Source organism: Cetorhinus maximus, unplaced genomic scaffold (assembly GCF_964194155.1).
Source record: "Cetorhinus maximus unplaced genomic scaffold, sCetMax3.hap1.1 HAP1_SCAFFOLD_667, whole genome shotgun sequence".
NCBI classification, from domain to species: domain Eukaryota; kingdom Metazoa; phylum Chordata; class Chondrichthyes; order Lamniformes; family Cetorhinidae; genus Cetorhinus; species Cetorhinus maximus.
Window position 1 is genome coordinate 50219 of NW_027596609.1, and position 17167 is coordinate 67385.

The window sequence follows — 17167 nt, forward strand, 5'->3', positions numbered from 1 at the left end:
AGGCGGGACTTTGTCTCCACAAGGACTATGTGGTGGTCACTCCTACTGATACTGTCATAGACAGGTGCATCTGTGGCAGGCAGGTTGGTGAGGATGAGATCAAGCATGATTTTCCTTCTTGGTTCCCTCACCACCAGCTGCAGACCCAGTCTAGCAGTTATGTCCTTTAGGACTTAGCCAGCTCGGTCTGTAGTGGTGGTACCGAGCCACTATTGGTGATGGACATTGAAGTCCCCCACCCAGAGTACATTCTGCACCCTTGTCACCTTCAGTGCTTCCTCCAAGTGGTGTTCAACATGGAGGGGCACTGATTCATCAGCTGAGGGAGGGGGGTATGTGGTAATCAGCAGGGGGTTCCTTGCCCATGTTTGACCTGATACCATGAGACTTCATGGGTCCAGAGTCGATGTTGAGGACTCCCAAGGCAACTCCCTCCTGACTGTATACCACTGTGCTGCCACCTCTGCTGGGTCTGTCCTGCCGGTGGGACAGGACATACCCAGGGATGGTGATGGTGGTGTCTGGGACATTGTCTGTAAGGTGTGATTCTGTGAGGATGACTATGTCAGGCTGTTGCTTGACTAGTCTGTGAGACAGCTCTCCCAATTTTGGGACTAGCCCCCAGATGTTAGTAAGGAGGAGTTTGCTGGGTCGACAGGGCTGAGTTTGCTGTTGTTGTTTCCGGTGCCTAGGTCGATGCTGGGTGGTCTGTCCGGTTTTGTTCCTTTTAGACTTTCCAGTGATTTGATAGAAGTGAGTGGCTTGCTAGGCCATTTCAGAGGGCATTTAATAATCAACCACATTGCTGTGGGGCTGGAGTCACATGTAGACCAGTCCAGGTAAGGACAGCAGATTTCCTTCCCTAAAGGACATTAGTGACTAGATGTGTTTTTACAACAATAGACAATGGTTTCATGGCCATCATCAGACTTTTAATTCCAGAAATGTATTAAATTCAAGTTTCACCATCTGCCGTGGTGGGATTCGAACCCAAATCCGCAGAGCATTACTGTGGCGCTCTGGATTACTCATCTGGTGACAATAACAGTACGCTGCCACATCTCCCTCAGCATGCAATACTGATTACCAACCTCCAGAGTGAAGGAGGCGCAGGGAAGGGCATTAACATTGGTCGTTGGAAGATTATTCTTATAGTTAGTGCCTTTCTTTTCCCCTATTTTTCATGCCTCTCCCTCACCCACAAAAGTTTCTTTAAATTTTCTGCTGCCTTGTTTGTTAGCTGTCTAAAAAGAAATAACTTGCATTTATATTGCACCTTTCGTGTCCTCGGGACACCTCAAAGCACTTCACAGCCAATGAGGTTGATTTGAAGTGCAGTCACTGCTGTAATGTCGGAAACCACAGTAGTATAAAAGCCTGAAGTATTGGCTGAGAGCAGGATGAATGATGTATGTCAAATGATCAGCCAGAGAATGAGGCAAAAGAAGGTGACTTGCAGCAGTGAAGCATGCACTGATTGCTGCTCCCTCCAGTTCAAGAACACTAACTGTGTTGGTGTCTGCTGAATAGTTAAAACTGTAGCTTCTGCTTCAACTCTGGTGTTTGTGGTGAGCAAATTATATACTTGTGGCATGTCATTGTATTTTATAGTCTGTGTACTTATTGTCCTGATGTATGTGGAAGGATTATATACACTGCAAGGAAAATAGTTTCAGTTGCTGGTGTTAGCCATTTTGTATTGAAATACACAAAATATAATACTTCACCTTGAATAAAAATTATTTTCCTTTTTAACAAGGGGGCAAATATCCTTTTGGAACAAATTGCATTTGTATAGGACATTTTAACTTCAAAGATCCCTCTTGCTAAATAGAATAAAAGAGCAGTTGTTGAGTTTTGATGCAAGCTGGAGGTGAAAAAAATGTTGGGTTTTAAAAGGTGAAAAAGCATGGTGGTTTTCGCAGTGAGTACCAGAGACTCTGGTCCGTTCCTGTTTTTCAACCTGATGTTTGCATTAATTGTCTTGACGTAGGATCAGGCAGAAAAGACAGTCAAATTGAAATTTCAGCTAAAAACTAAAATATGGAAGGAAAATATTGCTATCCGACCACTAGCTTACAGCATCCTAAAATGGGTCTGTTGTTCCAGAACCTGCTTGTAAAGCAATTGAGACTATAAAATATAACCTTGCAAATAAAGGAAAGCTAATTAAAACTCAGTATAGCTGCTGATAAGTGTGTAACTATTCTCCAAAGAATGTGCTGCTTTACTTGGATTTCTGTGAACCCCACATTAAAAACAGTCAGTTGGAAAATTGAACACAGTCCATTGAGTTGCTCAATTATTAAGCCTATTAAAATTACCCGAGTGATTATTGTTAGCTGCAGCTTGCCATAGTCGGGTGCTAAGTATTTGAAACCTAAATAACATGGAAAATGGTTTGCTTGCAACAGGGCATTCTGTGCAACGGTAAGTGACTAGCACACTGGAGTGGTGAATGAATTGTGTATAGTGCCAACTGCTTGTTCCAGTTAAACACCAATGCAGCTCTCTGTACTTTCTCCCACCTCCTCTTTTTTTTGGTTGTGTCTTTTTCTAGTTTCTGAAATGTGAATTAATTCACTGTATGTTTGGATTGGGGGTGGGAGTTGCAGCTACCCCTGTGTTCTACAAAGAAGCAGCTTTTTTTCAATGGGTGCAAGGACATTAGGAACACTATAAAATATATTTTTTTAATCTAAGTTGACTTCTATGTATTTTGTTTAAAGCCATTTTCAGTTATTTAAAATCGGGTTACTCACTGGTGGGTTAAGCACTCTGCTTATTTTTTGTGAAAAGCAGTTACCGCTGTTAAATATATCTGAATTTTTAATACATTTTTTAAAAATAAATTCCATTCTAAGATGCTGCGCTAGTTTTTGGAAGATTAGTGTTTAACAATATGCCAATAAATGAGCAGAAACTTTAGCAAAAGAAAGTTTAAAACTCGTGTTTTGCACCCAAAGTGGAAATTCTTGGCTCTGATCTTTAAATCCAGAGAATATGTGCTGTCTGTTGATTGAGTCTTGATGTCCAAATAATGAATACTAGAGTGTGTCTAGGTTTTGTCGGGGTATGTAATGCATGATTATATATTTAATTTCCCTATTCTGTTCTAAATTTAGTGATGTCCTTGCACTGCCAATCTTCAAACAGGAAGAGTCCAACTTGCCTCCAGAAAATGAGAATAAACTATTACCCTTTCAGTATGTCCTTTGTGCTGCTACCTCTCCAGCCGTGAAACTCCACGATGAAACACTTACGTATCTTAACCAAGGTAAGGTTCAGGACTGCACAACAGCTCAATTTTTGTGAATTAGGCCAGTAGTGTTAATAAGCATTTTGAATGGTCTGATGTGCTATGGTGAAGATGACTGGTGGCCTGCAATGCTTCAAATGCAGCTCACTTCTGGATTCTTGACTTGGTTTCTTGCTCTCTTTCCAATATTCCATTCTTAGCAAAGGAAACTTTTTATTTTCTTGATTTATTCAAAAGATAATTTAGTACAATGTTCTGGTTTGTTCTGTTTTCAGGGCAGTCTTATGAAATTCGGATGCTTGACAATCGGAAAATTGGGGAGTTGCCTGAAATCAATGGCAAATATGTGAAGGTGAGGAAAGTAGAATAGTGGTCAAATAGTGCAGCTGCATTTGTTGCAAGCTTTACTTGGAAAAACAATGCCATTTTTATTACATTGGGGAAAATTAGCAAAGTGCAATGCATCATGTTGTCTAGTTTCCTGAACCTGTCACCATCTTCATTCTTATTGGCAGAGATCACTGTGAGCCAGCAGCCCTGAAGACAGCAAAATCTTATTTGTATTTGAAAGCTGAAAAAAATAGTACTGTTTGAATTTTATTGGTAAGGTAACATAATTCTTCACTTTGTCTACCATCCCTCCCAAAAAAAAACATACTTGTGGTAGGCAAACCTTGTGGAAGTTGGATCTGATTTACATGTACCGATAACATTTGCAAATGGATCTGTACACAATTACGAAACTGGGAGGCTGCAAGAGAAGGCATCAACAGAGTATTAATAAGCAATAGATTTTAATCTTTATTCCCTACAAATGCAATCACAATTATAATCTTTTGAATGAGGGGGATCGGATTGCCTGTTAGAATGAGCAGAATGGCACTTTTAACTGTATTTATGTTAAATAAATGTTCCAAGCCTCCATCTACTGAGCAAAATAGCTTTTATAAATCCAGCATTGATTTAAGAGTTTTGCTGTATGACTGCTGTTTGAAATGGTTCTGCTTTTCCATGCTCTAGAACACAGTTTCATTGTGGAGTAGATTTCCGAGAATCAGCGGCAATGCTAAATGTGATGGGAAGCAACTGGGCCAGTACGCTACAGTAGGCGGAAGTTGTTAATTAATGTGTTTGATTGTATGCAGGTGTTGGGCATTAATTGGGGATTCACTTGTCCCCCTAGTCAGCTGTGGCTCAGTTCATAGCACCCTCGCCTTTGAGTCAGAGGGTTGTGGGTTCACGTCCCACTCCCGGAAACCAAGAACTGTGATTGTACTCGAAAGAGTTGCAATCTGTGACTGTTGATAACTCGAAAGAGTATAAAGAGATTTGAGGTGGCAGCTGCCGCTAAGGGTGGTGCTCCCTCAAGGCGTTGAAACATTCGCTGACTAAAGTCTCCAAGAAGTGGAGGGAATCTCGCAAGCAGAGCTATTCCACTTACATGTACAGGGTGCTGACCCAGGTCCACCCTTCCACCAGGATCTCGTCCGAGGCCATGAGTGTTATGAATTCCTTTGTTGTCGACATTTTCGAGCGCATCGCCCCCGAGGCTTCGCACCTCATTCACTACAACAAGCGCCGCACCATCTCGGCCAGGGAGATCCAGAGCGCCGTCCGCCTCATGCTACCAGGGGAACTGGCCAAACACACTGTCTCTGAAGGCACCAAAGCGGTCACCAAATACACCACCTCTGTTTAGGTCGACCGTTCTAAAGATTTATAAATAGACACAGACTAAAACCCTGGTTGCTGGGTCAGGAGGCATAAGTTGTAATATGTATCTCTTGTGAATAAATACTTGTGAAAAGTGTCAAGAGATTGAGTCCAGTTCTATCCTTCAATAACTGGCTTTCGGGGATATAACATGATAGAGGACAGTTGTCTAAAGGTAAAGGTTGAAAGCAAAGGTAAATTTCAGACCAAACTAAAATCCTCGTGGCCAATGTGGAAAATGGCAAAAAGCACATGTAAGCTGTCAGATGTATGATTCCTCTCCGAGTGTTCTCAAGAGTTTGAACCATGTGACCAGTAGAAGGATTTAAGTGTATGTGTAGATGTGGGTGGCGTTCCTACCAAAAAGGAAAGATGATGTGGCTTTGGCGTTTGTCGCTTTACATAAGAAGTAAAATCAAAACTCAAATATTTTGTGAGCTGGATATCAGTTGGATAGCGATGAAGTTTTGGACCTTCTGTTAGAGTTCAAGGATGAAATTTACATGGAAAATGATTTGCTAAATGCCTGAGGTGTGGTCAGACTTTGATAAGATTTTGGAAATCAGATGTCCGTGATATATGTTCAGGAGAGGGAAAGAGAGAAAGCAAGGGAACAAGAAAGAGATAGAAACGCTCAGGAGAGGGAACAAGAACAGGAAAGAATTCCAGCTCTGAAAATTGGAAATGGGGCTAGCAGCTCCAAAGGAGAGAGAGCCCAGGCAATTGGAAGCTGCGAGGGAAAATCTCTCTCTACCCGGTAGCACCCCCTATCTCTCTAACCCCAAACCACTCTGAGGCCCTCAGGTATGCTAGATTCATTCCCAAATTCAGAGAGAGTGACGTGGAGCCATTTTTTGCCACTTCTGAGAAAATAGCAGCACGGCTAAAATGGCCACTGGAGATCTGGACAATTTTAATTCAAGGTCAGTCAGGGAGAGACCAAGAGATCTGCTTCATGCTGCCCCCTGATGTGTCCATGAGTTATGAGCAGACCAATGCTGCCACCCTAAGTGTCTATGAGTTAGTCCCAGAGGCATAACACCAGCAATTCCAGAAAGCTCGGAAGAAGCCCACACAAACCTGCATCGAGTTAGAACGGCTGAAGCAAATCATGTTCGACCAATGACTAAGATCCCTAAACATCTCCCACACCTATGAGAGGTTGTGTGAATTGATACTGTTGGAGGAATTCAAAAATTGCTTATCATTCAATCTGCGAATGCTTGGAGGAGCAGAGAATCCTCACAGCCAGGGATGCAGCCATCACAGCAGGCAGCTGTGGTCTCACCCATAGGCCTGGAAACTCAGGCAGGCCCTTTCCAAACCATTCTCACAAGTATTGGAAAGAGAAGGAGGAGCCTCTAGATAGGAAAAGTCCCCCAACCAGAAAAGAAAATACCAAGGAGAGTGTGAGAAGCCTCCTGACAGCCAGTAAGGAGAGCCCCCAGAGATCGGTGTGTTCCTGTTGCAATAAAATAGGCCATTCCAGGCCTGAATGCTGGAGATTGTGAGGGAAGCCTGTTGGCCTAATGGGGTGTATATGAGTGGCTCCCCGAAGGACAACCCAATGGGTCGTGCAGCAGAGTCGGCAGAGACTCTCGCTACAGGAACTTACCCCTTGGAGGGCATGGCACTGTGTGGGCTGAATCTTCTGGCTGATGTGCGAGTGGCGGAGCCTGCATGTCAGTGCTTAAAATATCGCGCGAGCGTCCCGACGTCAGCGCGTGGCATCGCGATATTTCGGTCGGTGGGCGCTATGCAGCGGGACGCGCGCCCGCCATTAATTAAAGGCCTTGTTAAGGCCATTAAGTCACCAATCGACGAGGATTTTGAGGGGGCCCGTGCGAACTTAGGCTTGGCGCAAGGGCCCAACGGGCAGGCAGGTAGGTGATTTTTTTTAACAAACCTCATCCAGTGGCAGGATGAGGTTTGATATCGGAATTTAAAAAGTTTAATAAAGTGTTTGTGTACTTCATTAACATGCCCCATCTCGTGTGACATTTTCACACGAGGGGGACGTTACTGATTTTTTATTTTTCTAGTTTTAATGTTTCACAGCCTTTCAGCGCTTTGGCAGCACTTTGCCTCAGGGAGATGTGCGCTCTTTCGTGCGCATATGCGAGAGAGCGCACTCTCGCAGTTGGGGAATCCCCCCGCCCTCACAGAAAGCGCATATCGCTTCCCGTCAGGCGGGCCTTAATTGGCCCGCCCACGTAAAATGGCAGCGGGCCCCAATTCAGCGGCTGCGATTGGCTGCCCGCCCGCCACTGAGCCAGTCAGGTCCGCCCACCCATCAAGGGCAAAATCCTGCCCTGTGTGCCTGAGCTGGACAAACTCCCAAAGAGTTTCTGGAGTTTTGTCCATGTCAGGAACAGTGTCCCCCTGCTCATCCCCAAATGTGAGCAAGTCCATTGTACTGCTCTGGGACACAGAGACCAAAGGCCAATCAGTCCTTAATGTTGGAGGAAGCTTAAACCCCACTCCTCACCCCCCACCCCGAGTCCTCCCTGAAGGCCAAAACCCTGATCAGTGGAGTGGGAGGAGGATCTGTGTTTGAATCCCTCCATAAGGCCCATCCAGAGTGTGACCTTGTTTCCTGTTACAGTAGGACTTCTCCCTGAACTACCAGTAACAGGAACCGATTTCCTCCTTGGGAATGATTTGACCGGCAGCAAGGTGTTAGCCAGTGAAAGAAAAGAGGCCAACGTCAGCCAGCAGAAATCTGCAGGAGAGCAGAACGCTGGGCGAGGTCCGGAGGCCCAGAACGTTGAAATAGCACCCAAAGAGCTTGATCAAGGGCTGCCCGAAAGTAGCAAGGCCAAAGCCAGTGAAGTTAAGAGGTCCAGGGAAGGCCACTAGAATCTAAAATAGATCTAGAGTATCCCAGGACTAATTAGGGACCAGAGAAGCCTCAGAGCAGGGAAAGAAATAGTGAGGGAGATGCCCCACGTAGCTGAAGAGCCTGAAGGAAGGCAGGTTATTAAGCCCGGAAAGGAAAAGGTTCAGGACTTGCCTGAAGTATGGCTAACACAAACCTTCTTTCTGACATTAAATAGGGGCAAAGGGAGACCCCAAAGAGACGAGCAGATAGGGAGTGAGATGCCTCCCCTTGTCGAAAAGCCACAAGGGAGTGTAGCTGGAGCCACATCTCCACTTGAGAGCAGTGGTGTTCCAGGGGACATGGAACCAGTCCAGAGAACGCCCCCTCCAAAGGCCCCAGCGAGGAAGACAATGATTGGTTTAGCTGATAGCTTCATGGCGAATTTAAATGTCAACCAGGAAAGTTCTCAAATTGGCCCAGAAAGTGAAGGTGATGCCTCAGTTAGTGGAAAAGCCACAAGGAGGTCCAGTGAGAGCTGACTATCCACCAGAGGGCAGTAGTGGCATTTATTTCGAGAGGACTAGAATATAAAAGCAGGGATGTGCTGCTGAGGCTTTATAAGGCTCTGGTCAGACCACATTTAGAATATTGTGAGCAATTTTGGGCCCCTTATCTCAGGAAGGATGTGCTGGCCCTGGAGAGGGTCCAGAGGAGGTTCACGAGAATGATCCCAGGAATGAAAGCCTTAACATAGGAGGAATGTTTGAGGACTCTGGGTCTATACGCGATGGAGTTTAGAAGGATGAGGGGGGATCTGATTGAAACTTACAGAATACTGAAAGGCCTGGATAGAGTGGACGTGGGGAAGATGTTTCCATTAGTAGGAGAGACTAGGACCCGAGGGCACAGCCTCACGGTAAAGGGAAGACCTTTTGGAACAGAGATGAGGAGAAACTTGAGATTGTAAACTGGATTCGAAATTGACTGTGTGGGAGAAGACAGAGAGTGGTAGTGGATGATTGCTTCTCAGACTGGAGGTCTGTGACTAGTGGTGTGCCTCAGGGATCTGTACTGGGACCATTGTTGTTTGTTGTCTATATCAATGATTTGGATGATAATGTGGTGAATTGGATCAGCAAGTTTGTTGATGACGCTAAGATTGGAGGCGTTGTGGACAGCGAGGAAGGCTTTCAAAGCTTGCAGAGAGATCTGGACCAACTGGAAAAATGGGCCAGAAAATGGCAGATGGAACTTAATGTGGAAAAGTGTGAGGTGTTACATTTTGGAAGGTCTAACCAAGGTAGGACATACACAGTAAATGGTAGGGCACTGAGGAGTGCGGAGGAACAAAGGGATCTGGGAGTTCAGATACATAATTCCCTGAAAGTGGCGTCACAGGTAGACAAGGTTGTAAAGAAAGCTTTTGGCATACTGGCCTTCATAAATCAAAGCATTGAGTATAGGAGTTGGGATGTTATGGTGAGGTTGTATAAGACATTGGTGAGGCCAACTTTGGAGTATTGTGTACAGTTCTGGTCGCCTAACTACAGGAAGGATATCAGTAAGATTGAGAGAGTGCAGAGAAGATTTACTAGGATGTTGCCGGGTCTTAAGGAGTTGAATTACAGGGAAAGATTAAACAGGTTAGGACTTTATTCCTTGGAGCGTAGAAGAATGAGGGAAGATTTGATAGAAGTTTACAAAATTGTGAGGGGTATAGACAGAGTAAGTGCGAGTAGGCTCTTTCCACTTAGATTAGGAGAAATAAACACGAGAGGACATGGCTTTAGGGTGAAAGGGGAAAGGTTTAGGGGGAACTTCTTCACTCAGAGTGGTGAGAGTGTGGAATGAGCTACCATCTGACGTGGTAAATGCGGGCTCACTCTTAAGTTTTAAGAATAAATTAGATAGATACATGGATGGGAGAGGTCTGGAGCGTTATGGACTAGGTGCAGGTCAATGGGACTAGCGGAATAATATTTCGGCACAGACTAGAATGGCCTGTTTTCTGTGCTGTAGTGTTCTATGGTTCTAAACTTCTTTAGCCAGAAAGTGGTGAATCTATGGAATTCATTGCCACAGAAGGCTGTGGAGGCCAGGTCATTGAGTGTATTTAAGTTGTGAGGATTGACAAGGTTAAGGAATATGTAAGAATACAATTTACGTTATGTTTAGTGATGACAGCACCTTGAGACCACTAAAGAGAGTTGGAGTTCCATATAAAATGGCTTACTCCAGCTGTTCCCCAATGATTTGGTGAACATACAAAAACTAGGGCACACAGATTTAAGATTTGGGCTAGAGATGCAGGAGCAATGTGAGGAAGAGCTTTTTATATGCAGCGGGTGATAATGTCCTGGAACTCGCCAAATGTGGAGACAATCTATGATTTCAGCAGGAAATTGGATGGGCTGTTGAAGGAAATAAAGCTGCAGGGCTATGAGGATAAAGCGAGAGGATGGAACTGATTGAGTCTGTGCCGGCTCTTTGTAGAGCAATCCAGTGAGCCATATGGCCTCCGCCTGTGCTATAATGACTCTACGACTCTATTTTACAAGTGATGTAGTTTGTAATGCGATACCTTGGCTATTGAGTAAACATTTTACAAATGAAATGTGACATTGGGCATGGAAGCCAGTGGATCTGCAGCTTATCCAGTCAGGACAGTATTGTACCCCTTTGACAAAACCTGATGTACTTAAGGAAGTGGCCCTAGAAATAGTGGATGCATTGGTGGTCATCTTCCGAGATTCTATAGACTCTGGAACAGTTCCTACAGATTGGAGGGTAGCTAATGTAACCCCACTATTTAAAAAGGGAGGTAGAGAGAAAGCAGCGAATTAAAGACCAGTCAGCCTGACGTCGGTAGTGGGAAAAATTCTAGAGTCCATTTTAAAAGATTTAATAGCTGAGCACGTGGAAAACAGTGGCAGAATCGGACAGAGTCAGCATGGATTTATGAAAGGGAAATCATGCTTGACAAATCTACTGGAATTTTTCGTGGATGTAACTAGTAGAGTTTGATGAGGGGCAGCCAGTGGATGTGGTTTATTTGGACTTTCAGAAGGCTTTCGACAAAGTCCCACATAAGAGATTGGTATGTAAATTAAAGCGCATGGGATTGGGGGTAGTGTATTGAGATGGATAGAAAACTGGTTGGCAGACAGGAAACAAAGAGTAGGAATAAATGGGCCTTTTTCCAAATGGCAGGCAGTGACTAGTGGGGTACCGCAGGGATCGGTGCTGGGACCCCAGTTATTCACAATATATATTAATGATTTAGATGAGGGAATTAAAAGTAATATCTCCAAATTGGCAGATGACGCAAAGCTGGGTGGGAGGGTGAGCTGTGAGGGGGATGCAGAGATGCTTCAGTGTGATTTGGACAAGCTGAATGAGTGGGCAAATCCATGATAGATGCAGTATAATGTGGATAAATGTGAGGTTATCCATTTTGGTAGCAAAAACAGGAAAGCAGATTATTATCTGAATGGCTGTAAATTGAGAGAGGGGAATGTGCAATGAGACCTGGGTGTCCTTGTACACCAGTCGCTGAAGGTAAGCACGCAGGTGCAGCAGACAGTAAAGAAGGCAAGTGGTATGTTGGCCTTCATAGCCAGAGGATTCGAGTACAGGAACAGGGATGTCTTGCTGCAATTATACAGGGCCTTGGTGAGACCACACCTGGAATATTGTGTGCAGTTTTGGTCTCCTTATCTGAGGAAAGATGTACTTGCTATAGAGGGAGTGCAGCGAAGGTTTACCAGACCGATTCCTGGGATGGCGGAACTGACATATGAGGAGAGATTGAGTCGATTAGGATTATGTTTGCTGGAGTTCAGAAGAATGAGGTGGGATCTCATAGAAACCTATAAAATTCTAAGAGGACTAGACAGGGTAGATGCAGGAAGGATGTCCCCGATGGTGGGGGAGTCCAGAACCAGGGGTCACAGTCTGCGTGTATGGGGTAGACCATTTAGGACTGAGATGAGGAGAAATTTCTTCACCCAGAGAGTGGTGAGCCTGTGGAATTTGCTACCACAGAAAGTAGTTGAGGCCAAAACATGTTTTCAAGAAGGAGTTAGATATAGCTCTTGGGGCAAAAGAGATCAAAGGGTACGGGGAGAAAGCGGGAGCAGGCTACTGAGTTGGATGATCAGCCATGATCATAATGAATGGCGGAGCAGGCTCGAAAGGCCGAATAGCCTCCTCCTGCTCCTAGTTTCTATGTTTTTATGTTTCTATCAGACTGTTAGACAAGTATTAATAGCTTTGGGTGATCACAATCTGAGAGAAAAAAACCTAATTGTCCTAAAGTTACATGGACAATTTGTTTAACCTACTTAGCCAAGGTTGAAAACCCTGCTAAAAGCCACAGGTGTGTTTGCTTAAGAGTACACAGGGCTAATAAATTAGTGAGAAATGTGAAATATGTAAAAAGCACAGAAATAAACAAAAATATAAATGTCCCTGATAGCCATTACAGAGATATGGTTGCAAGGTGACCAAGGTTGGGATATGAATATTGAAGGTATTTGACATTTTGAAAAGATAGGAAGCTAGGAAAAGGTGGTGAGGTAGCTCTTAATTAAGGATGTCATTAGTACAGAAGTGAGAGATGACCTTGGCTCGAGAGAGCAAGATGTAGAATTGGTTGGGTAGAGATAAGAAATAGGAACAGTAAGAGAACTCTTGTGTCAGTAGTTTATAGGCCCCCTAATAGTAGTTACACAGTAGGACAGAGCATACAGGAAGAAATAAATGGAGGTGTAAGAAGGATATGCAATAATCATGGTTGACTTTAATCTACATGTAGATTGGGTAAATCAGATTGGCAAAGGTAGCCTGGAAAATGAGTTCATAGAGTGTATCTATGACAGTTTCTTAGAGGAGTAGATTCTGTAGAGCCAACCAGGGAGCAGGCTATTCTAGACCTGGTAATGTGCAATGAGACAAGGTTAATCAATTACATCATGGTAAGGGAGCCTAGGTGACAGCGATTATAACATGATGGAATTTCACATTCAGTTTGAAGGGGAGAAGTGTGGGCCTATGACTAGTGTTTTAAACCTAAATAAAGGTAATTTTTAAGGGTATGAAGGCAGAGCCAGCCAAAGTGAACTGGGAAACTGGGTAAAAAGGTAGGGTAGTAGAGATGCAGTGGAAAACGTTTAAGAATATATCTAATAACTCTCAGCAAAGATTTATCTCGGTGGGAAGGAAGGACTCTTTGAGAATGATGCTTCATCCATGGCTGAATAAGGAAGTTAAGGATAGCATCAAATTGAAAGAAACACTGTAGAAAGATTAGCGTTAGGTCAGAAGATTGGTCAGATTTTAAGCAGCAAAGAACAACAAAAATTAATGGGGAGAAAGTTGAGTGTGAATGAAAGCTAGCTAGTAATATAAAACAGATAGTAAGAGTTTCTACAAGTATTTAAAGAGGAAAAGAATAACTCAAACTAGTGTTGGTCCTCCAGAGAGTGAGTCTGAGGAATTGTTAATAGGAAACAAGTGGAGACATTGAACAGGTATTTTGTGCCTGTCTTCACTGTGGATGACTTAGAAAGCTTCCCAAAGATAATTGAAAATCAAAAGGTGAATGGGAGGGAGGAACTTAAAACACTCACCATCATTGGGGAAAAAGGTGCTCGGAAACCAATTAGACCCAAAGGCTGACGAGTCCCCAGGACCAGACGGCCTGCATCGTAGGGTCTTAAAAGAAGTGGCTGCAGAAATAGTTATAATCTTCCAAAATTCCTTAGGTTCTGGAAGGGTCCCAGCGGATTGGAAAATAGCAAGTTTAATACCTTTATTCAATGAGAGAGAGAAACAGGATGCAGGAAACAATAGGCCAGTTAGCCTAGCATTTGTCAGAGGGAAATTGCTAGAATCCATTATTATAAGCAGGATAATTGGAAAGTCTTAATGCAATCAGGCAGAGGCAAGATGGTTTTGTGAAAGAAAACTAATTTATTCAAGATTTTTGAGGCAGTAACAAGGAAGTTGGGTAAAGAGGAACCTGTGGATGTGATGTACTTGAATTTCCAAAAGGCATTTAATAAAGTACCACATCAAAGGTTGCCACATAAGATGAGAGCTGATGGTGCAGGGGTGACATATTAGCATGGATAAAGGATTGGTTGGCTAACAGGAAGCAGAAAGTAAGGATAAATGGGTGTTTTTTGGGTTGGCAAGCTGCAGCTAGTGGAGTGCCACAGGGATCAGTGCTGGGGCCTCAACTATTTATAATCTATATCACTACTTACAATCCGTATCAATGATTTAGATGAAGGGACCAAATGTATGGTAGATTTGTTGATGACACCAAGTGTGGTAGGAAGGTAAGTTGCCCCAAGAGAAGGTAGAGAGCCTGCAAAGGGATATAGACAGGTTAAGTGAGTGGGCATAAAATTGGCAGATGGGGTATAATGTGGGAAACGTGAACTTATCCACTTTGGCAGGAAGAATAGAAAAGCAGTATATTATTTAAATGCAGAACTGAGCGGTACCGAGGGATCTGGGTGTCCTGGTACATGAATCAAAAAAAGTTAGTCTGCAGGTACAGCAAGTGATTAGGAAGGGAAATGGAATGTTGGCGTTTATTGCAAGGGGAATAGAGTATAAAAGTAGGGAACTGTATATATTTTGGTCTCTTTATTTGAAAAAAAAATGTAATTGCATTAGAGGCAGTTCAGAGAAAGTTCACTTGACTCATTCCTGGGATGAGGGGTTATCTTATGAGGAAAGGTTAAACAGGTTGGGTCTATATCCATTGGAGTTTAGAAGAATGAGAGATGATATTGAAACATATAAGATTCTGAGGGGACTTGATAGGGTGGATGCCAGGAGGATGTTTCCTCTTGTTGGAGAGACTAGAACTAGGGGTCAAAGTCCCCTCGTTAAGATGAAGATGAGGAAAAATTTTGAGGGTTGTTGGCCTGTGGAATTCTTTTCCAGAAAGCAGTGGAGGCTGGGTCATTGAATGTATTCAAGGCTGAGTTAGATAGATTTTTGATAGACAAGAGAGTCAAGGGTTATGGGGGACAGAGAGGAAGGCGGAGTTGAGACCACAACTAGATTAGCCATGACCTTATTGAATGGCGGAGCAGGCTTGAAAGGCCAAATGGCTGACTCCTACTTCTCCGAAGTCTGATATTCCTGTCTTCTGATCGGAGGACGCTGCCACATCCTCTTGTAAGCTTTCTATTGGCATGTGATTTTAATGAGGTAATTGCAATTTATCTAAAGGTATGGGACAAAAACGAATGCTTTTGCCATTTTGTATACCTGCACCAGATTTAGTCTTTCTACTGTAATACATACTTAAAAGCAAGATCATGGAGAAATGGATAGGGACTGGACTGATAGAGGGGACTTTGCCAATGATGAGTTCAGACGCTTGTGAAAACATGATCATCATGTCATCGACACAGCTCCATAAAATTTTGGCTGATCACCCAGACTGAAATTTGACAACCACCCTGACGCTCACTCCAGATGGTTGGAGGGCATGGTCCCTATCAATTAGTCTTTGGGCAAAATCCAAATTGCCTTCAGTATTGTGTGATAGCCCTAGGAGGCTCCACAATTAGTTCAATTTTTTCTGCTTATATGAATACTTTACATGCAGTGAGAGAGAATTTCATCAAGGCTGAGTCTCTGAGAAGATTCAGAGAAAACTGAGGTATCTTATAAGATTATCTGAGGCAGGTTTCAATTCAGGAGATTTGGTGTATTGTAAAAGAGAGGCTCATGAAGAATGGAAACACTTCGGTAATAGGTTGTGACAGTAAGTTAATATTTACCAAACGTGGCATATCTTGGGGCAGAACTAGAACAGAAGTCCTCATGATCGTGAAGGTTTTGTGGCTGCCAATAAAATTGAGCATAAGAGAGTCAAAACAAAGAGATTTAGATAGTTGGAGAGAATTTGGAGTTTATTCTGAAGTACCAGATTAAGGACAGCCAGCCTGGTCACATAGATGGAGTTATACTGAAAATGTCCTTGCAGATGGGACCTATGCGGCTAAAGTGAGGCTAGTTGTTAAGGGTTTTGAAGAGTGACAGGGTGATACAGACGTTAGAGTGGATTCTCCCACAGTTAGAAAAGTAATATTGAAAAGCTTTTAAGCTCTTTTGGGCATATATTCATGGAATTGTAGATTAGTCGATACAAAAGGTGCATTTCTGCAGGGTGATACTTTTCAGAGAAGTGTTTCTGAAACCGCCCAAAGAGACAGCAGATGCAGAAGGAAAGCGATGGAAATTAAACAAATACATCTATGACCTTCATGATGTTTCCAGCGTGTGAATATTTTTCAATGAGGTCTGTTTTGCTGAAAATCAGTTTTGTTCAACTAAAAGCACATCCTATCATATTTTACTGCTGTGGAATTTAAGAAATGTGGTATTAATAAGATTGGAGTCATTTAAAACTGGGAGTCAGGCTTCTGGGGCTTTTAAATATATTGGTTTAGATAATAAGCAGAGTAGGTCTGGAATAACTTTAAATCAAAAATCCTATTTAGAGAGTGTTTCTCCCGTTCCAGTTAATCGTACTTGCTCATCACAGATGATATATCAAAAGATGAGAGAGCAATTGTGAAGCTTGATTAGTTAGTTCAACTGGTTGACATTCAGATCAGACCAGTTGCTCATTTTCATGTGTTGGAGTTAAATACTTTACTACTAAAGCACATAAACTAAAGGGCAAATAAAATTTTAAAAAATGATTCTGGAGAAATTTACACTTGCATTCCCATCCTTAAGTGAGCCGAAGAACACGGAGCTGGTTGTTATTAGTGATGCTAATCTTCCTGGTGGCTATTCGAGTGCGGTGGTTTCATCATCTTTCTTAAAAGTGAAAATGGGAACTGTCCCTTTTTAGCTTGGGAAGCTAAGGAAATAAAAAAGGTTATTCAAAGTACTTCAGCTGTTGAAAGACTGGCCCTTGTCAAAGCAGTGGATATGGGATTATGTTTGTCAAATACTTTTAAGTTAGATTCTACACAAGATGTGTAATGAAGATGGTATATCCACTGAATGTAGATAATTTGTTGTGGGAAAGTTAGTGAGAAAAGGTTACAGATTGTTTTAAGTTAGCAAGGTCAATGCTAGAGAGAAAGGAAATATGAAAAGTTAAATGGGTGGATGTAAGTATTCAACAGGCCTTTTTATTTCACTAAAAGGAAAAGTGTGAGCAAATAAATTGTTAGGGTCCAAGAGGAGTGGCATCTCACAATGTAATGCTTTGTACACACTATGGAGATTTATGATTTTTTTTTTTGAAATTTAAATGACCATGTGGTATTTCTGGAGGTGAAAATCCTTGAGGGCTGACGGGATGATGTTCTGTAGAATATGCTATACTG

The 17167-nt window shown here is 42.9% G+C and overlaps 1 protein-coding gene across 1 annotated transcript in view; it reads left to right on the top strand.

The window, feature by feature from the left end:
• The window catches only part of LOC144674471 (transcription factor CP2), a 145780-nt gene that overhangs the window by 23734 nt on the left and 104879 nt on the right, over positions 1 to 17167 (top strand). The window contains exons 2-3 of the mRNA XM_078535807.1: positions 3126 to 3277; positions 3535 to 3611. Of these exons, the coding sequence (XP_078391933.1) occupies positions 3126 to 3277; positions 3535 to 3611 (229 nt within the window). The remainder of the gene's footprint in view (positions 1 to 3125; positions 3278 to 3534; positions 3612 to 17167) is intronic.